This window comes from Melanostigma gelatinosum (genome assembly GCF_949748355.1).
Source record: "Melanostigma gelatinosum genome assembly, chromosome: 14".
NCBI classification, from domain to species: Eukaryota; Metazoa; Chordata; class Actinopteri; order Perciformes; family Zoarcidae; genus Melanostigma; species Melanostigma gelatinosum.
In genome coordinates, this window is record NC_136647.1 from 10628192 (window position 1) to 10649075 (window position 20884).

The window sequence follows — 20884 nt, forward strand, 5'->3', positions numbered from 1 at the left end:
ATTTAATATGCAGCACTTGGTCGAGCCTCCCCACAAGAAACATGTTTATCTCATACATTAGGGATTGAAATGGTCATGTTCATGTTTCAATGCTGTTGTGGTGAATGTCTCCATCGGCAGAATTTGAATTTGTGGAGGTAAAAGTTCACTGAATATGTTTCTTCTGGCACTGATTGTAGGTTTGAATGTAAATACATTTACAACATGGGTTGTGTCTTAGTGCATCAACAAAGTAATAGAAGCATGTTTTTCCTGTATTTGCTGTTTCTCTCTCTCTCTCTCTTCTTTTATCTCTCTGCATTTGTGATGGTCAAATCGTACCCGTAGCGTAGGAGGCCTAGAAGACGAGGAACGAGATAGTTCGACATGTAATGTACACAAAGTATGTTGATGCTTTTATTTGTACTTTTTGGGGAGAACACAGTATTAAAAAATATCCAATAACAAGTCATGTCTGTGTTTCATTTACTGACAAGTCTTGCTTTCCATTCAAAAGTGCGTGTGTTTATCTGCTACATGTATTCTGGATACAAGGGCTTGTCCTAGTTAACAGAATACTTTCGATCAAAGTCAACTTTAGCATAACTACCATTTTTAGCAATCACCAACACTATGACAGTGACAAAAACATAAACTAATATCGCATACATTGTATAAGGGATTCAAGATTCGAGGCAACAAAAGCTGTTTGACTGAACTTAACAAAACTTCAACAAATAGTTTTAAACATTTTAAATTTAATTCAGTATCAAAATATGCAACTGATCAACATTACGTCATCTGATGTGAATGAGACACGTTTATATAATTTTAGCAACATACAGTATGACAAAGATATGGAAACTATGCTAATCTCCCTCACATGTTAGCAGGACTCGATCACAGCTTGATTACATGTAAACCATAAAGGTGTTTCTATGATCAGTCTGAAGAAATGTCAACCATACAACAACAGCATCATGTCGCATCCTGTTTATTTTAGAAATATACCCTGATCCCCTCCAAATCATGTTTAATTTGACAGCGACTTGAGAGGATGAAGAAACTGAGGTATCACTTCCGCATGAAGTGAGCTATCATGTCCATGGGCAGGGGGAAGATGATGGTGGAGTTCTTCTCTGATGCGATGGTGGTGAGAGTCTGCAGGTAGCGCAGCTGCAAGGCTGACGGAGACTCTGCGATCACAAGGGACGCCTCCTTCAGGGCACGAGATGCATTCATCTCACCCTCTGCTGCAATCACCTATACGTAGATCAAGAAAGAGATATTAGGTTGGCACACATAACTAGCGTAACAGTAAACACCTGAATAATAATGTACGTTGTGTTTTACAGTAAGTTATTGTACAACACTGTATGCATGATGTACTGTGTATGTGTCATCGTGTCCTTGCCTTGGCTCTGGCCTCTCGTGTAGCCTCTGCTTCGGCAGCCATGGCTCTCTGCAGCTGATGTGGCAGCTTCACATCTTTAATCTCCACACGCTCCACCTTGATGCCCCAGTCGTCTGTGGCTTCATCCAGGTTGGACTGAAAAAGAAAGAAAGGGGAGGAGCTTACAACTGTAGCTTACACCATAACTGGTTCATTGAAAAAAAAAAAAAACTCAGCAAACACAATGCATATATTATATCTAGGGCCAGAGATTCCAGCCTGAGCCTTTCCTGTACCTGCATGCTGTGAGCGATGCCTTCGCGGTCAGACAACAGCTCAGACAGGTTCTTAGTCCCCAGGGCATTTCTGAGGGTGGTTTGAGCCAGCAGACGGGTGGACAAGTCAGCATTAGCCACGTTGGCCACAGAGGCAATGGGGTCACTGACCCGGAAGTACACCACTCCGTCCACCGAAACGGTAACTGAGTCCTTGGTCAGGATCTAGAGTAGTAATGCATGGCAGTGTGTTTGTGAGTGTCCACGGATTAGAACTGAAATCAATTTGTCTCGCTCCTTGTGCCATCCCTACCTCTTGTGGTGGGATGTCAAACGAAACTGTTCGCAAATCCACTTTCACAAAGGTGTCAGTGCACGGCAAAACGAAGAAAATTCCTGTGGACAATCAAAAGTTAAAAAAAAGAAAACTTTACATTCTTGTAACAATCTGGAAATATCCCCTTATTTACTTTTTTTTAACCACAAATTATATCCCAATCCAGGATTATTTGCATTTAGTCATCAAAAAAAAAAAAAAGAAGACAGAAATTGTTATTGTTTGTACCTGGTCCTTTGGCCTTCCTGTCTGTAATGCGGCCCAGTCTAAAGATGACAGCGCGCTCATACTCCTGAACAATCTGCAGGAAGTCCACAGCACAAGCTCCATTCACATTCAAACTTGCAACAAAGGAAATAGAGGTTTCTTCTTTTCAACCCACTGTGCTCATATTTTTGTTGTTCACTCACCTTCAAAGAAAACCAGATGGTGATGGGGAAGAGTAAAATTGTGAAGATGCCGGACAGAATGACGATGACCCACCCAATGCATCCCAAAGACCCTGTCCGTTCAGCTGGAGAGAGAGAGAGAGAGAGAGAGAGACAACGGTTTCTCTTTAACATACTGTGAAATCCAAAAAAACCAATATGAAATGGAGAGGAACGCCTCCAAATTGTAGCCAAGTAAGAGATGTGAAGAAGCAAGAAAAAAAAAGTTCTTACAAACCGGGTCATAATGACGGGAAATATGGACATCTGTCATAAAATCCCAGGTCACTGATCAGAAACCAGTTTAAAAATGACTTTGGAAGTGGAGGCGATGTCTTTTGGTCCTCTGTAACTACACCAGTCAAGGAAAGTTGACATCCATTCGACTGTACACGATACAATTAATATTGTCCTGGAAATCAGATTTGATCATTGGTTTGAATCAATATGAACTAATCGGGTTTCAAGCTTAGATCTAACACTGGCAGTTTACACAGAGAGACTCTCACACAAAAGAGTGCAAACAATAAAATGTTTACCCATGCAACATGATCTCTGCAGTGCTGCTGTGGTCATGGAGGCTGATGTGTGGGAAAGGTGTGTGGTATCGGGTCATAGTTTCCAGCTGTATTTCAGTCTTTATCTGTGTCTGTTCTGCAATAAAGCCTTTACATGTCGCACTTTAAGGTTTATACCTCAGCAGCCTGCAGTATTACAGTCAAAGGATGCCGATTGCATTTACATTTTCAAAAAGCTTCAACTACGTGGGTTTTTGAAAGGCTTGTTTTGTGATTTCCTTTGTCGGAGTATCAATTGAAGCAACATTATTCTGTTTCTACGTCAAACCACAATGCGGTTTCCTGTTGTTGAACGAAAGGAAATTCTACTGCCGCACTACACTGCTAAGGAGCATTAGTGCACATTAGCGAGCCTTGCAGATTCATTTCTCCTGTTTCATGTGATCTAGGATAGTTACTGGAAAAGAGCAATACATATTATTTGAGGATTGCTACAATAGTATAGCTTACATTGTGCCAATCTTCATTATATCTGTATATTCTTTCAATACAATAGGTTTAAAAAAATAAATAAAAAACAGCACTAAAACCTATCCACATAATCTGTGCACCCAATTCATGTAATTGCACTGCCTCACCAACAATCACCTGAGTGAAATAGGATGCATGTAAATGATGTGTACATTGTCTCTGTGTCACACAGTCCCGCCCAACAGGTTGGTGGTGCATACAACTAGTGAAAGATGATAATTTGAAAGCGAGTTGTCATCAGAAAACCAAATAAATGGGACAGTTACACCAACGCCGTCTGTTTAACATGACAGCTCCTTGTTCCCCTGACTTCACAGAGCACGGACACAAACACACACAAACACTCCGAGTCACATGCTTTTGGGACTCTTATCTCAGTAGCATGTGATTTCTGTCTCTATGACGACAGAGGACTTTGCCCTAGCCTCTCTGGCTGCATTCTACCTACACAGGTGGGCTCCTACGTATTACACACACTACCCTCCTGCTCACACAACAATGTAATGGTATCGTACAGTCAACACAGAACTCCTGTTTCATGGAAGAGTAAACACCTCTTTTGTTGATATACGCTTTAAATATGAATAAACTGTGAGCATGAATGTCTGCTGCTGGTAATATCTTACATTTTAACACAACCAGGCATGTAGCATTAAAGCTCAGAAGAAAAGACATTAAAAAGAAATATGGTTGATCTTACATATTAAATCATCTTTGCTGATTCCTCTTCTCTTCTGGCTTTCCATTTGATCCGCCATTTCCATGTGCTGGTTAGAACTGAGAGGGGAAGTGTGTTGAGAGTTAGTTGAAGTGTCTGATTATGTGGGAGTCACCCAGCCTTTTAAAGCTGTAATGCCGGATTATAACGCAGCTCAGAGGTGTGGCTCCTGCTCTTGAGTTGATCGTTAACAAAGTATAATTATTACCATGATGCTAATAGATAACTGGATAATCTCAGTGCCGCATAGTGAACCTTACAATACCAACCCAGTTAAACAGAAAAAATAATGTTTATGTGTTGTGATGTATTGACATTTCCCAGAAGCAGAAGCAAATTATGCAATGTTCTACTTTCCCTCTTTTCACTTCCTACTAGAATGAGGAACTATTACCCATTTGTTGCACAAATGACACTGGTTTCCTTAAGAATAGCCAGGTGAAATAACTTATATCTAATATATTACATATATATAAATCACTTACTGAAACTATAGAAACTAAATGAATGTATTGCAATTAATACAATTATATTGGGGATAAAACATTGTAGCCAACATATGGCTACAATGGAAAAAAACTGGAAAAATGGAAAATGCTCCAGTGAGATCCCATGACTGGGTGTTGGATTGTCATGACTGATGGCATCACTTGTGCGTTGAGCAATATTGCAGATGACCATGATAAGCACTGTGTAAAGCCCTAAATGAACTGTAAGTACAGGCTGTAAAACTATTAAAACACCGAGGGTTGAATAAAACAGGAAATATAATATTTGCATATTAATTAACGCATGCATTTACCACAGCCTTTGTGCTGGTCATTATTTGGTCACTTTACAGGCAGCATTTTGTAATAATTAACTAATTAAGTCTTTCTCTGACCATGAACCTTTACTGCTACAATACAGTATGTCTAAATATGTCCCTCTACCACAGCAATTAGCATTTTTTTTAGCCCCTGTGCAATATCAATTAATCTGAGTTATAGGCCTTATTTGATATTTTATTAAAAAGTCACAAACAGGTGATGATCTTTAAACGCAATGGCTTTCCTGATAGCCGTGGCACAGAATAGAGAAACAGCTACAGCAACCAGCAGTTTACTGACAAACTAATAAAACGGGTGCAAATACAAAAAACCAACACAGGGAATCAAACAGCTCGTCTATTACTCTCAACTGTCTCTGAGTGTACTGAGGTTCACAGTAAATGAGGTAAAATTACAGTTTTCACTATGAAGAATAAAGACATGTATCTCAAGTCCATATATCCATCAACATTATGCTTGTACTCAGAAACATCTGCATACAGTACATCTGGTCAATACTGTAATTATAGCACTAGCAGGGCGACGTCCGTCAAAAGAAATGTGTAAACATACGCAATGTGAATGACGGTAAACTGCTAACAGACACAAGTGTGTGTTCACTGAAATCTCAGACAGACATGAGTGGAACTGCCAAATGCAAGTTTTTGTGTACAACACTCCCACCCCTGACACGGCAAAAATATGATGTTCTCACCACGAGATGTGACCGCGCCATACAGCACAACATAAGCCACCAAAATAATTCATGTCATAACTCAATAATCAATCGGTATCATACATCCTTTCCACTGTGACTGCATGAAACACTACACGAGGATACTGTCAATTCATTACATGATATCATGTACACTTTTCAATTTCATTTCTATAATTCATTATTCGCTAATAAGTGTTGATAAACTCGATTAAAAACAGGCAAGTCCAGCTAGCATTTAAACCAGTCATGGTCTACTTGTAAAACATAACAACTGATATTTACAACTGTTCACTATGAATAATATAGGAAATATGCCATCTCCCCCACATACTAACTCAACTGTTTTGACAATAGTGTTTCTAGTAGTAGTAAGTCATTCTGGCTGTAACATACACATTATTGAAACTCTCCAATCGGTCCCGTGTTCTTCAGGGTTCAAGACCAAAACAATAAAACCCGCAACAACTGCTGAGGGGTCGGGCGGGGTGTACGATAGGGATCGCCGTGTAAGTGTAATCAATGTTTTAAAGTGTGTTGTGGGTTTCACTGCCAACCCAACTGGGGGTGCAGGCCTGGTTGGAGGGGGAAGGGGTTCCCTGGGCCGGGAGGATAGTTGGTGAAACTGTTGGGCTGAGGAGGGAAGCTCTCCAACACAGCCGAGGGATGAGCCTGGAACAAGACAAAGAAAAGCATCGAAGCTTTATCAAACTGACATTCAAATCATTTTACTCTGCCAGAGCACAGTGTGTGTGTGTGTGTGTGTGTGTGTGTGTACCTGCAGCAGGGCAGACTGCATGGCTGAGTTGTGGAGGCCACTGAGTGCAGCAGGAGAGGCGGAGGAAGAGAAGCCCGGCACTCCCGGGAAGGACAGCAAGCCGGGGAACCCGCTGCTTCCTGGAGGCTGGAGTCCACTGCTCAACCTGTCACATGCAGAACAGCTACCGTCATCACTACACATGGTGATCTTAATTACCGTATAATAGTACGTTTATAATACTCGTTTTTTATTTGAATGTGATAAAATACAACACACATTCTACGAGACTATAATGAGTAGCACTGTTGTTCTCGTATCTGACAATTTAAATATAAGGCTAGAGCCGGCATCCTGTTCGCTTAGCTTAGCATATGGACTGGAAATGGGCTCGCCAGGCTCTTCTCAAAAGGTAACAAAAAGAAGTACCCCTAAAGCTCACTAGTTAGATCTCGTTTGTACTATCCATACAAAAAGCTACGTGTAGAATTGTTATTTGGCTGTTGTACAGGAGGTAATGTGATGAATATATCTGATCCGTTGAACCAGTAGGAAGCTAACGCTCTCATCGTCCTCTGTGCCGCACAGTGATTATGCGCCTTCACCAAACCCCCAAAAACGAAAAATCTAGAACTATTCCTTATCCATATACAGAATAATATACCAGTGTTTGTGTTTATATTTTTAAATAAATATACCAATGGATGTATGAGAGTGGATACCTTATTACAGGAGTAGTATATATGGTTGGATATGTAATTTAAAGTGTAACATGTATTATATTCTTCCCTACTTTACTATTTACCATTATTATAATGTATAACATGCTTGCATTTCTTTAATAGCTCTTGTAAGGACGCCACCCGCCTGTTGAGTGTATGAAATGTCGATAAAAGGTGAGGCTGTTTGTGCAACACTTGTTCACACACAAGATAACCTGCTAAATATATGGTAGACAATAATCAGCAAGCAGACAACTCACAAGGAACTCTGAGATGACACAAACCAAAGGCTGGGCCTCCACAGTAGGAGTTGACTTTGCTCTTGGGTGCAGTGTTTCCACTTATAAAACCCATCATGGAAAATCATTGCACATGATTCATGATGCCCTTTAATCCTGCTGTTTCCACAAGACATCTCACTTTTTCTTTAAAAAAAAAAGATATTTATATAGTTTTTGTTTATTGTAGAAAGCAACGACATGTTGAAATGAACCCAGAGCGAATTCTGACTTCTGACTACTGTGTTTACTGGAAATGGAGAAATAAAATAGTTTAGTAAAGTATACTGGAAAGTAGAAATGTTCAAAGCTCACATACCCGGGCTGGAAGTTGGAGCTGAAAGCCGACGCAAAGCCCGGTAAAACTGGCGATGACGACGGAACTCCAGCCGCCGCCGCTGCCGCCGCTGCCGCCGCTGCCGCCGCCTGCAGTGGCGACACCGACGCTACCGAAGAGGCCCCTGGCAGGCCCATGAATGAAGACAACACGGCGCTCCCGTCACCATGCCCTCCTGAAACCCCCAGCGCTTGGAAAGCAGCGGGGTTAGCACCAGGAGGAAGGCCTGAGAACAACGAGGGGCCCAGGCCGAAAGGGGAGGCTGTACCGGCGGCGGTGTAGATCGAGGTTTGTGGAATGTTAGACATGTTGGTACTGGGAGACATGGAGGGCATGGACGAAGGCGGGAGAGAGGATGAAAGGGAGGAAAAGGGGGACAGGCCAGGGTAATGAGAGGGTGCCGGGCTGGAGGACAGAGCTTGGAAGCCGGTGAGAGCGACCGGACTAGAGAGAGAGACTTGAGGGGAACCCGAGGGGTGTGACAGACCTAAGGAACGAGCCAGGGCGGCCTGGGCGGGACCTTGCACCACGTACGAGCTAACGGAGGGTGTGCCGGAGCGAGAGGTGCCCTTGAAAGCAGAGGGGACGGGGCTGTTACTGCCGCTGTTACTACCCCCGGTGTGTCTGTTCAGCACTCCGGCGGCGGTCATGGCAGCCTGACTCTGTGCCGAATGAGATGGGGAGGGTTTGGGACTGGGACCTGAGGTGGAACAGCTCGGATTAACTGGAGCGGATTGTCCAGAGGGGGTGTAACTCCGGATCACTGACCCAGAGGGGTTACCTGCTTGCTGGTGTATGCCGTGGTGGGTGGGTCCTGACTGGTGATCGGTGGACTGAGAGAAACCCCTCTGCTGGTTTGAGCCCATGGCGCTTGTCTGAGATAAAGGGTCTGGGCCACTGCGGGAGGAGGCGGGGGTGCCCGGTCGGGAAACGGTATGGAAGGGGGAAGGGGAGAAGCCCCCGCTGCCGGGGACAGGAGTCCCACAAGGGGTGCCGGAAGGCGTGTGGGCTTTAATGACCGACGAAGGCGTCGGTGTAACATGGCCGCCGGGGGTCTGTGGTCCTTTGATCACGGACGGGGACGGAACAGGGGAGGGAGAATTAGGGTTGTGAGAGGGAACCATGCCGGGGAAGACTGGTGTGATCGGGGTTGTGGGAGGTGGCTGAGCAGGAGACGCGTGAGGGGGGACAGGGGTAGAAGGCGTGGAGCCGTGAGGGATAAGGAGGGGCCCGCTGTTGACTCCAGGCGTGGTGTGCTGGGGATTGCCTGGTTTGGCGTAACCTGGAGGGAGAAAAAGATCAAAGTAGATGAAAAAGATAATCTCAAATAATGGTATTATCTGACATGGTGTTGGAATCAACTGAGAAAAAAAACAAATACTTTTTAACAGTACATAGTTGCATTAAATAACTGTAGGCAAAGAAAAGGTTAAAACCCGACAAACTGTAGAAGAAGAAGCAATGCACAGCAAGGAGGACTGGCCAGAGAGCATCCCTGCAGCGTGCAACTTATTATATGGAAATAATAACAATTTTCAAGATTGGAATATGTCTTCTTCCTACCTTTGGGGAAATGTCACTTATTTGACTTGGTAACTGCATATATTATACACTGTGCTGATCTCAACTCTGCTTTGGACACTTTGGTCAATTTAATACAACTTGAGATATCTTAGTGCGGAACACCGCACGTCTCCCCAAAGGCCCTAAAAGATGCATTTCAACTGTGAAAACTGAAAGTGCGTTCAAAAGTTATCCCAAGCGATGCATGTTAAACGCCAGCAAAGAAAAAGATTAATGACATTAGTTCAAAGCCATTCCTGGTCCACACCACAACAGATCCAGCCTCACTCATCAAAGCGTACTTCTACACTGACTGACCAGAAAACAGAAGTTCACGTTGTACTGCAATACAACAGCCTTGCTTTTGACCATTCTGTGGTGTTGCTCAGGACTGTGTTACACTGATAAGTATTTGTATTGAATACTTCTTCTTTACCTACACATTTAGAGGAGAACAAATACTGGATTATGTCAAACATCAGAAATGTGGTTGCATTAGATATTAAGCAACGCCCCCCTAAAAAGAATATTGAATCCATCCCTCCAACAGCCCTAAAACAAAGGAATCCAGTACACAGCTCTGCTTTGGGTTGCACTGAAATGTACGACGGAGCGTATTTTTCTGGTCACTCAGTGTACACAGAAGTGAGAGGCTCATTCTTCACCCGATTAAAAGGCATTCAAAACTGGAGAAGCGCAGGTAAGCAGCATGTCAGAGTGTCAGGCCGCAAGCTTCGAGGAACGTCTATTTGCTCTCACACACACACAGACGCGCTTCCAACGAATCATACCTGCTACTTTGTGGGTGGAGTTGTAGGGGGGAGGGGCCACGTTGGTTGTAATAACCCCTCCCACAGAAACAAAGCCTGTGTTGTTGTACGCACCTGAGTAGTAGTTGCACATATTAATAGCGTCCATCGTACATTCATATGCACACACAAACACACACACACACACACACACACACTACTAACTATACCTCAACCAGATGGAAAAAAAACATGCCTCATTGTACCTAAAACCACTCAAAGCAGCATTATTAAATCCTCAATTGTCTGAGAGCCCTCTATTTTACAAATCTGTTTTCCCATCATCGTCAAGTTGTGTATACAGTGTTGGATTACAGGGCAGGGCGTGGGAAGGCAGGGACGAGTGTGCGCGTGTGAGGGTCATTTCTTACTTGGTGCGATGGTGGCGTGGGGTCGGCACGGTGGTATGGGGTAGGGCACAGGCCGATGAGGGTTGTAGGTTGATGGAAACTAGAAAAGGAAAGGAAGAGAAAAGGCTCAACACTCTTAACTGATCAGCCAGTTCTGTCTAACTCTGTAAATCTGTAATGCAAGTTTTCAAAAGCGTTATAAGACAAGTTACACATTGATGTTACATTGTTAAAACACTGAGGGAAAACCAGAAAGAAAAATGTGGAAGATCAAACTACTTGCTCTGTCGAAAAGCCCAACAAATGAGGGATTTCTATGCAGCATATGGTGGTCGTATTCTTAAAATGTCCCCATATTCCAAGATGATTATCTTTAATAAATAGCATTCTTTATAGCCTCATCAGTCACGACATTTACACTATTTAGAAATGAATGGAGTGCGCAAAGTGGATTTTCATGCTTTACATCGAGTGTTTCTTAATGTGCTCTTGCTCGTCTATCGTTGGCTTCTAAACCATGTTTTTATTAAGCGTAAGCATTGTTATTAGTCATGCGAGGCCTCATCACTTAGCTATGAGGGTTCTCTGGGGCATCCTGGTACTGTTACTTCATCCCAGTGTGGGATTCCCATCCTGGTGCTTACAGGTTTGAAAGGTCCAATGATACGAGCAGAAATTCCTTTCCCCTCAAGATTGTTAGAAGCGTCCTCTTTCTTCTCTGCTTCTTTCTTTACTGGAGGAATTCCCTGTGTGTCAAAAATAAAATACATTTCTACAAAGTCAGGCGTATTGTGAGCTCAGTATCACTATTAACTATTTTAGCCCAATTACATTTGGTATGAAACACACTTTTTAAGAAAAAAGGTATACAGCATTCAAAGTAAAATATTAACATTTTAGATTTAACTTAACCTTCTACAGTTCTTCCTCTAACCAGTACAAGTTGTTAGCGGAGAGCCCTGGACATACTTACAGGGAATGTGCCAGTGACCAGGCTGGGTCTACCTTTAGGGTACGGGTTTCCTGGAATCATACCACACGAGGAGATCATGGCTACAGGAGCCTTGCAGCCAACCTTACATACCTAGTGACGCACAAGTGTAGTATATATTTTAGAAACTGTGCTTGTATTTACAGCATGCATTGAAACATTTTCAGGGATGTCAAAGATAATGCATTAATTAACACATGCACACCGCTATTCTAAAAGCATCATTTTAGACAGTTTCATTCTTTTTTTAAATTGCATCAATCGCTTGTCCCCGCACATGTCACTAGGAGACAATTGTTTCACTGGGGCTATCGCTACCACAGGGGTTCCACAGGGTCTTTTGATATCGAGACATCAAATCAGAAACCTACCTAGAACACAAACACCACCATGAGATTACATTTGTATTGGTGAACTCACTTGCTCCAGTATCCTGCGAGCCCGCTTCTTCTCAGACAAGTGTATGCGAAACAGATCCTCCACAGGACGGTAGTTTTGAGCATCTGAAATGTTCCTGTATGAGAACAAATATCCATATTAAAAAAGTAACTAATTAACCGGCTGATATTACAACATTTGAACATTTGTTTAAATGCATTTTGAAAATGTACTCACAAAGCTATTAGTTCCAGGACAATCAGTCGGTCCTTTGAGAAGGTGAAGCAATTCAGGATATTTGCAACTTTGGTTGTGGGGATTGCAACCATTTTCTAAAGGCAACAAAAAGGAGAAGCTGTTTCACTAACACTTTAAAAACATACCAATGACAGAGAGAGAGAGGTGGTGATGCCACACAAAATAATAACTTTTTGGAGCCTCACTGTTATTGATGTTTGTAGAAAACATATTTAGCAAAGCAAAATGTTAACTTTGGTGCTGATCACTTAAACCACTCGTTACTCACATGCTGCAGAGCTTTAACTGCTTTGATCTGTGGCTCCGCCCATGAGAAATATTTCAGTATCTCCGTCACCTGCAGATGTTTAGGACAGTGTTACAACTTATAACTGAGAGATAACCATCAAATGGAGGTATCGCTGTTTGGACGGTTACCTGCTCACTGGAGAAATAGCCGTGCACCTGCTCTATGGCTTTGACCCGCTGATCTGTCAGGACACACTGAAACACACAATGAAGAATTACCAAAAAAAACTCAAATTTAGACAATTTAAAATCTTAAATCGGTCAGACAATTTGGGACTAGACACTCCTTACCTTTCTTATCTCATCCAAGACTATATCAAATGATTTCTTATCCATGTTTGTTGATTTAAATAAACGTTCTCCTATTGGTCAATAAATAGTTATTATACCACGCAATTGGTAAATATACGTTTTACAATGCAGCAGATGGATTTGAGATAAAATGCATTCGGACGACTTAAAGTCTGAATACCATGCTTGCCATCCAACGTTACTGATTTAAATTCATAATGCTGCAAACGCATGATTCAAAGCATTGCATATTTACAGTAAACCCGTATCCTTTAGTTTCGTAATGAAGGTCTTTACAGTCCTTATATCAAATACAACTTTCCGCCCGTGAACAATGACTTCCAAACAACAGAAGCTGTGTCTGCAGTGCAAATCCTGCCTGCACCAGATTTGTCCGCAGCTAACAACAAGCTAGCCAGCTACAGCAATCCTTAATTCTGTGCACAACTCAACAAAAAGACACTGGGAAAGGCGGATTTCTTTGGACATAAATTCATTCAAGTTTAGTTTAAATCCAGTGCTGGCGATAATTACGATAAAGACTGGAAAATATGAAAAATAAATCATTACAAATTTTAAAATAACGCGCTCGGAAATATAGCAGTCTTGCTAGCTCCCCCTGACAGCTGGCGCTATTAACGTCAACAGCTAAAAGGACCCCTAAAGAAGGCAGCCTGTCAGAAAAGACACCATGTATCAAAGTATGAAGATATAATAGAATTACATTTAGTTTGGTGGAATCAATAATGCTAACATTTGATTTATTGGCAACATAACTATCGATTCAATTTATTCTAATTTATATATATGTTTCGTGTTCTATTTTGGTGTTTTTAAGCAGGCAGAGTTAGGGCAATTCTGAATAGCGTACAGGAAGTAAACAAAAATGGGTCTCGGCGGAAGAGCAGCATAATAAACGATAATCGTCTGTTTGTAATAGTAAAAATGGACTGCTTTTCATGGTCGAATGGGCTCTTGGAAATAAACGAAACTTTAGTGATCCAGCAACGAGGTGTCAGACTGTATGACGGTGATGATAAGGTATACTTTTGTCTTCTGATTGCGAAGTTTGTGGCCTGACACAACAATACAGCAGCTAAAACTTCCATGCAACAATGTTATTAAGAGAACGTCTGCTGAATGATTTTGACGGTTTGATTAATTAACATAATAACGTCATGTACTCTGCTGTCATTGGACCAGGCTAAGCTTGATGTTGGAGTCGCCTTGTTGAGCACCCATCGGTTGATCTGGAGGGACGTTAAAAACCATGTAAGACAGCAGTGATCGTGTGAGAGTTGTTGCCATTGTTCACAGATTTGTCTTTTCATATGTTATGTTGTGTGTGTCTCTCTTGTGTGACTTCTGTATTTCTCTTGTCACTTGCAGGAATGCTGCATAGCCATGCCCCTGTCACAGATCATCTTCTTTGAGGAGCAGGCTGCAGGAATAGGAAAGAGGTGAGTGTCAGTAAATACATCTTGTGTTGGGCACAGAAATATGAACAGAAATGAGAAGTAGGCTTTCAGAATTACATTAAGAAATTAGCAAACAACAAAATAGTGTGTTTTTATACCTAAATGTGTAATTTGACCCAAAACCCTTGGTCAGGGTTCATTAATAGCTTTTTTTCCTGGAGCTGGCAAATGCTTCTTGTTGTTAAGAGGGCGCCGTTGTAATAACATGAATAAAGTATGGAGCTTTGGTCACGTGTTAACTGATAGTTGTATTTGGGGAGAATATCATAGCTCCCTGCAGTTGAAAGCTCTGGGAAAAAATAGTAAGTGGAACTTAAGTGAGGATTTTTTTTTTAAATGTTGATCATATTTTTCATTTAAAAGAAGTAAATGGTGAATTAACCCTTGGCATCTCTTATCCTGTAGTGCAAAAATAGTTATCCACCTGCACGCAACACCTGCCAACAAGGAGCCAGGTCCCTACCAACATAGCAAGTACTCCTTCATCAAGCTGTCCTTCAAAGAACACGGGCAGATTGAGGTAGTGCCACTCACACAAGTAGTTAGAAGAGCTTTTTGCTTTACCCTTTTCATCTCTCAATGAGCATTCTTAGGGGAGACTCTTTACTGCTGGGAACTGACGTGGTGTCCTTTGCTTGCAGTTTCACAGGAGGCTAACAGAAGAAATGACTCAGAAGAGATGGGAGAATACGCCCGCTTCACAACCCATCCCCACAGGAACCGGCTCTCAGGTTAGAAGCTGAACAGATGCTCCTTCTCATCCGGTTAGACTCTTAAAAGCTAAACTGCCTTTCGCATTTTATTAGGTGACGTACATGGGAATGACGCGCCTATCAATTCAATTCATGTACCACAGGATGGCAGTGTTGTCTCCATATTTATGAGCTTGTCTATATTATCGGTCTAGTCATAACTTATTCTGCCTTATTCACCAATATATAATAGTGACACGTATTGCTCAACATTGGTAGAAATTGGCATTGACATCAATTTAAGTATAGTGTCCCAAAGCAGCACTCACACCAAAGTAAAAATAAACTTCTGTGTCGGGCCGTTAAACACTGTCCTTTCATTTGCATTAGGTCATGTGTCTCTAAATGAGATTCCATCCATTTTTGATAAACACTAAGAAATCAGAGTCACTAGAATTGATTTATGTACCGTAACAGCAGTTGACCACAATTTGTTCCCTCCTCACTGTTTGTCTTTCCGTTCAGGCTTCTTTTAAAGTGCCTGTGTGTGTTTCAGAACGTGTGTTTTTCTTTCCTTTGTGGTCACGCAGGCAGGAAGAACGCGCGCCGTGGGGATTGTTGGCATTGAGAGGAAGATAGAGGAGAAGAGGAAAGAAACGGACAAAAATATTTCTGAGGTACTGTCGAGCAAAAATACGGAAATACCGAGAAATGTGTCTCCTCAAAGCTCCCAGATGAAGTTGTTTATTGAGCCATATTTTTATGGAAATGACTGTGAGCAAACTGAGGATACAGAGTGGTTTAGTTCAAGAGCTTTCTTCTTTTCTTTTTTTTCTGCCAAAAACTTGTCACCATCGGAATTTATTGTAACTGACATTAAATCAAGCTGAGCACAGCCGCTGTGACTTTCGTGAGGCATCCGTGAAGTTATGTGTTTATGCAACCTCAGTTGATATTGATTGAATATGAATACAATAAAATTAAATAAAAATTACATATATTTCGCGAAATGAAAAGAATGTTATGGGTGTAGCGCTAGGGAGACTGTTCAGTTTTGGGCGGGGCTTTTGTGGAATGATATTTCAATTATATATGTAGCCATGAAGTTTTTGTGGTTTATTTAATTGTGAAAATTGTTGAATTACCTATTTAGTCTCTTTTTTTCAGGCCTTTGAGGATCTCAGTAAGCTGATGGTGAAGGTAAAGAATGCTTTCCTTTGTATGTTCATATTTTACTGTAGTTGTTGATTTAATACAGAATTATTTCCCTTTTTGAAGCCTTCTCATGTTCAAACATCATAGCCATAGATATCAAACCTGTGTTAAGCTCATATACGGCTATGCGGTGGGATTTGCTGAGTGATTGTCTACTTTAAATAACAGGCCAAGGAGATGGTGGAGCTGTCCAGATCTATAGCCAACAAGATCAAGGACAAGCAGGGAGACATTTCAGAAGATGAGGTAGGAACTTGAGCTTAATCAGACATGGAAACAAGAGGGCGTGGCTTCAAACTACTGTACATATAGCAATAAATAATCATAAAGTACTCACACAACTGATGTTGTGATTACCCACAATTTCATTTCCAAGTAGTTTTGCTTTTTATTAACAGTTTTGTTCTGCTTTATAATAGACCATTCGGTTTAAGTCCTACCTGCTGAGCATGGGTATCGCTGACCCCGTGACCAGAGAAACACATGGATCGGGTACACATTACCATTTGCAGCTAGCTAAGCAGCTGGGAGATATGCTACAGGCTCCTCTGGAGGTTGGTGTGATTTACATCTGTCTAAGATCAAACTCTAATGTTAGTCATCTACTTCTTTTCCACTTTCTGACTCCATTACTCTTGCTCTCTCTCAGGAGCGTGGCGGTATGATGGCTCTCACTGAGGTGTACTGTCTCGTCAACCGTGCCAGAGGGATGGAGGTAATGCTCACAGACGCACACACAGAAACACAGAACGTCGTACTTGAGTGGGCATACCCACGTATGTTCACTCGAGCTGACCTAATCATACACAGCTTTTCTATCGATACATTCTCACTACACACAAAGGTCTTTGGTGTCAGGCACAGAGGTCACTTTTCTTTCCCTTTGCTCAGCTTTTATCTCCAGAAGATTTGGTAAACGCCTGCAAGATGTTTGAGTCGTTGCAGCTCCCGTTGAGGTGAGTTGTGTTTGTGTCTTTGTATTCTTTGATTTATCGCTGCCCTCTTTCATACATTCATATATGTATAGATCAGGCTTTGTGTTGTGTAGTGCAGGGTTGACGCCTACACTATATCCCAGAGGCCAGGCTCTTCCTGTCTGACTTCCTGTTGTTGGAGTGTATTGTCCAGACCGCTGCGACTGTCATTTCCTGTCACTTCCAGCAACACGCTGGTCCTAGTACCCGCAAACTGGTTGCTGTTCTTCAGCCAGCGCTCCTTATATTAGCTTCATAAAACATCATTCCTCTCACTCACACACTCTCTCTCTCACACACACACACACACACACACACACACTGTTTCCTTCATCCATCTTGTCCTCTGTGTAGGCTGCGTGTGTTTGACAGTGGTGTGATGGTGGTCCAGCTGCAGTCTCACAGCGAAGAGGAAATGATAGCCTCAGCTCTGGACAATGTAAGCTTTACCTTTACAAACATCATACTGACATTGACACGCTTTAGACGGATCAAACGGGCATGCTGTCTTGGCTCTATATCTTAAGTCACAGTCGCCTTTCGGTTCAAAGTTTGTAATTAATTCCACGTCTCGTCATATTTATTTTTCTTCTACAGGTGTCCGACAAAGGCTCCTTGACAGCAGAGGAGTTTGCAAAGCTCTTGGGTCTCTCTGTTCTTCTCTCTAAAGAACGGTAAGTTGTGAATCTCATCGGTACAGATGATACAGGCGATCTGTTTTACTACACCATGTTGTTGTAACATTCACAGTTGTCTTTGTTTGTCATTTAGCTCTTCTTCTCTTCTCTATTCCTTCCTCTGTCTCCAGGTTGTTGCTGGCTGAGAAGGTGGGCCACCTGTGTAGAGATGACTCTGTTGAGGGTTTGAGATTCTACCCGAACCGCTTTTGACCTGTTCACAGTCATTGTTGCTGAAAAAGGAAAAAAATAACTTCAAGTGGGCAGCGCTGTCTCTGCTGATAGACTAATGCATTGCCACTACATGAGCGTGCCGCTGCACAATGTAGCTGTTCAGTCTTTTAACGGTTGGTGTTCTGTTTGTGGTAGATCTTTGCAAATCCACCTTAGGCACTGCCAGCTATCTTCTCTTTAGGTCTGAGAGCTCGACTCTGTCTGGAAAGTTTGTCAAAGAGATACTTTTCCAGAAACTGCTCAAATACTGTCCGTGCAGCAAAGTGTTCCCAGATCTGCTCTGCTTGATGGAGTGATCATCGTGTGCATTTAGTAATAAATAGGTTTGGGAAAATTGATATAATGGGATATCCAGTGAACATTTTCTTCACACTTGTGACGCAAAGCGTATACTTCTTTTTTACAAAACAAATATGGATTGTCATGAAAGGCCCATAGCGAGTGATTACATGTTTTCCAAAGTGAAATGTACATTTCTGTAATAAATGAACACGGAATGAAGCTTTGTCATGCTGTCTTGTCTTCTGAGGAGGGAGAGAACATGCCCAGATGTTCAAGTTACAATGAATTTAAAACACCTACTTCACCTTTCATCTTGTCCTTGAAAACGGGATTCATGTCTTTCCTTCTCAAGTCAAACTGTCCTTGAATGTAATAACTTTTGTCTAGAATACATTCAAGAAAAGATAAGGAAGATAAAATAAAATGCCCGATCTGCTGTTAGTTTAGTTCACAGTGAAAAAAAATAGGGCATGTTGCCAAATGTCATTATTCAGCCAATTAATCCTTTCATTGCAGAGGTTATGTTGTAGAAAGGCCAGTTGTGACCGTTTTGAAGGCAGACTGGAAGGTAAGCACCCTATAAATGCTCTTGTAAAATCACATTACCATGTCGACTCAGTAATTCATATAAAGGGTAACCGCATAAGTAATAATGAATGTGTGAGATGGGAGCATATTGTAATAAATCCAATCTGGTTGAAAAGTTATGCTTTCTGCTGAGATTGTTACAATAATGTCGCATCTGTGTGTCCTTATAGAGCTTCTCACACACCGAATAAACAGTTCTTTGTTCCCATTGTGAACTGGCCTGAACAGTAAAGGGTGTTTCATTTTCAGAGACGCTTCCTGTTTTCAGCTCTCTCTCTCTCTCTCTCTCTCTCTCTCTCTCTCTCTCTCTCTCTCTCTCTCTCTCTCTCTCTCTCTCTCTCTCTCTCTCGAGGAAATGTGAAGGTCTCAGCGCTGCAGCTGATTAGATTACCCTGTATCCATGTATCCCATGTATCATATACCTATTTGCTTCAAGAGTTAAACTGAGGCAGGACTGATCGTAATGATTTGAGATTCATGCGTGACATTTAGAACTTTGAGTGAAAATTGACCAACACAAAATAGGTCCTGTTCCTGCATGCTGATATGGATTCACTCAATGGTGCATTTTAAGTGAATCCATGACGAGTGTCATCTGCTCAAATCTCAGTTTTCAATGGATAATAGAAGAACACCTTGTCAGTCATCTTATGTGGGGGGGGGGGTCATCTGATTGTTTGTTTGTGATGAATAGTTATCCTGTTTACTGTCATGACTAAATTAAATAGAATGTTTTATTATGTTACTATATTTCTCCATGTAGTCACTTTCCTCCGTTTTTCTGATGACCCAGCTGCCAACAATATCTTTATAACAGTATCTGTATTTCTTTCATACAGTATAATGCAATTTGTTAACTGCCAGGAGAGGAAAGGGTCTTTCATTTGTGCTTTTGGCCCTTGCCTGTAACAACAATCCTCTTGTATAAATTAACCTGATTGTGAACATGCTTCATGGGTTTTTCCATGTGTTACTTGAGAACCAATATTTTGGAAATTGATATCTAACAATTTGATTCCAGAAGTTCAGAACACAATAGTAAGAACCACCTCCAAACTAGTTTAGCTTAATTTTGCATAATGTTCCTGTGAAAACAGTCAAAAAGTAAACTTGAGAAACGGGTCACGCATCTCACTAAAAGGTGATTGTTGGATAAAAAATTGCTCTATTTGTTTTCCATTCATATTTATCTCTGAATTTCTTTCTGAAATAAAATAGCTTATTGGTTTGTTTACCGCTGCACAGTCGCCTACGTTGTCTTTACTGTGCCTGTACGTTTTTGGGAAGAAACAGACAGTCGGTTGCGGATCATATTCAATCCGCCCTGCTGCTGACCGTGAAGTGACTGTGAGCGGATCTCTCACGCGCTCTGAACACCGGCGCGCGCACCTTTTGAGAACTCAGTTGGGTCTTTGACGCTGGTCCCGCTGACATGTGATTATTAGTAGATTATCAATCGAAAAAAACAGCACGTGGAGGGACTGTTGTCATTTGCTGTGTTGGAAAATTGGAGGTGAATTATGCTGTGCTGAGTCGACAACAAATGTGAGTACAAAAGCTCCATTTCCAGCGAAAAGCAATGAGGGTTATGAACGCTGTGTGCCAGATATTAAACTTTAGGTCCAAGCACTAGCCGATGTTAAAACCCAGGTTTAAAATCATATCCGCAGTTAAATCATATTCATCATGTATTATTTATAATATTTTCAAAATAAACAACATTCAGCCTTCTTGGTGGCAGATACATTTGAGATAAGTATAAAGGAGATTACTATTAAACTCTTCACCTGAGAATAAATATTCGGCAAACTTTTTGACGCAGCCACGATGCGTTCAAGTAGCATAATGTACTGATTTAAGTAAATGCAACCTTATGTGATTAGTCTATGCTTCTTATACAGTCTATGGTCCATGCTAAGCAAACCCCAATACTACGATTTGAATGGGAGTGTGAAATACAGGCAGCAGCCTGGTGTCAGAACAATTGTTTCTCAGAACGTCTCTTGTTTGTCTACGGAC

At 41.7% G+C, this 20884-nt stretch overlaps 3 protein-coding genes across 4 annotated transcripts; 1 reads left to right on the forward strand and 2 right to left on the reverse strand.

Annotated features, from left to right (window-relative positions):
- Positions 1-382: 382 nt before the first annotated feature.
- Positions 383-4260, reverse strand: stoml3b (stomatin (EPB72)-like 3b). Its single transcript, XM_079283502.1, has 7 exons — positions 4162-4260; positions 2395-2498; positions 2213-2285; positions 1961-2043; positions 1669-1872; positions 1394-1528; positions 383-1242 (listed from the first exon to the last, which is right to left on the reverse strand). The coding sequence occupies exons 1-7, from the start codon at positions 4223-4225 to the stop codon at positions 1054-1056; spliced, it is 852 nt and encodes a 283-aa protein (XP_079139628.1). The 5' UTR covers positions 4226-4260; the 3' UTR covers positions 383-1053.
- Positions 4261-5170: 910 nt separating this feature from the next.
- Positions 5171-13339, reverse strand: proser1 (proline and serine rich 1). Of its 2 annotated transcripts, none has more exons than XM_079282778.1 (12): positions 12726-13339; positions 12564-12616; positions 12415-12483; positions 12126-12220; positions 11931-12024; positions 11493-11603; positions 11164-11265; positions 10541-10619; positions 10152-10244; positions 7780-9079; positions 6482-6626; positions 5171-6375 (listed from the first exon to the last, which is right to left on the reverse strand). In XM_079282778.1, the coding sequence occupies exons 4-12, from the start codon at positions 12215-12217 to the stop codon at positions 6250-6252; spliced, it is 2142 nt and encodes a 713-aa protein (XP_079138904.1). In that variant the 5' UTR covers positions 12218-12220; positions 12415-12483; positions 12564-12616; positions 12726-13339; the 3' UTR covers positions 5171-6249. The 2 variants fall into 2 exon arrangements, with proteins under 2 accessions (XP_079138904.1, XP_079138903.1); XM_079282777.1 differs by having other exon boundaries at positions 12564-12629.
- A 273-nt stretch (positions 13340-13612) lies between these two features.
- On the forward strand, positions 13613-18476 carry vps36 (vacuolar protein sorting 36 homolog). Its single transcript, XM_079282829.1, has 14 exons — positions 13613-13766; positions 13929-13997; positions 14115-14185; positions 14609-14723; positions 14845-14934; positions 15486-15572; positions 16063-16095; positions 16279-16356; positions 16530-16664; positions 16760-16825; positions 17002-17066; positions 17439-17523; positions 17682-17758; positions 17893-18476. The coding sequence occupies exons 1-14, from the start codon at positions 13671-13673 to the stop codon at positions 17972-17974; spliced, it is 1149 nt and encodes a 382-aa protein (XP_079138955.1). The 5' UTR covers positions 13613-13670; the 3' UTR covers positions 17975-18476.
- The last annotated feature ends 2408 nt before the right edge of the window (positions 18477-20884 follow it).

Bases quoted from the DNA above. Each gene is read 5' to 3' on its own strand.
- proser1 (XM_079282777.1), bottom strand. From the start codon at position 12,770: ATGGATAAGAAATCATTTGATATAGTCTTGGATGAGATAAGAAAG. The intron at 10,245-10,540 runs GTAAGAAATGAC...ACTACTACTCAG, and splicing joins CCACGCCACCATCGCACCAA to GTGCGTACAACAACACAGGC. The intron at 6,627-7,779 runs GTATGTGAGCTT...TGCATGTGACAG, and splicing joins AGCTCCAACTTCCAGCCCGG to GTTGAGCAGTGGACTCCAGC.
- stoml3b (XM_079283502.1), bottom strand. From the start codon at position 4,225: ATGGAAATGGCGGATCAAATGGAAAGCCAGAAGAGAAGAGGAATCAGC. The intron at 2,286-2,394 runs GTGAGTGAACAA...GACTTCCTGCAG, and splicing joins CCATCTGGTTTTCTTTGAAG to ATTGTTCAGGAGTATGAGCG. The intron at 1,243-1,393 runs GCAAGGACACGA...ATCTACGTATAG, and splicing joins CACGAGAGGCCAGAGCCAAG to GTGATTGCAGCAGAGGGTGA.
- vps36 (XM_079282829.1), top strand. From the start codon at position 13,671: ATGGACTGCTTTTCATGGTCGAATGGGCTCTTGGAAATAAACGAAACT. The intron at 14,724-14,844 runs GTAGTGCCACTC...CTTTGCTTGCAG, and splicing joins AAGAACACGGGCAGATTGAG to TTTCACAGGAGGCTAACAGA. The intron at 16,357-16,529 runs GTAGGAACTTGA...GCTTTATAATAG, and splicing joins GAGACATTTCAGAAGATGAG to ACCATTCGGTTTAAGTCCTA.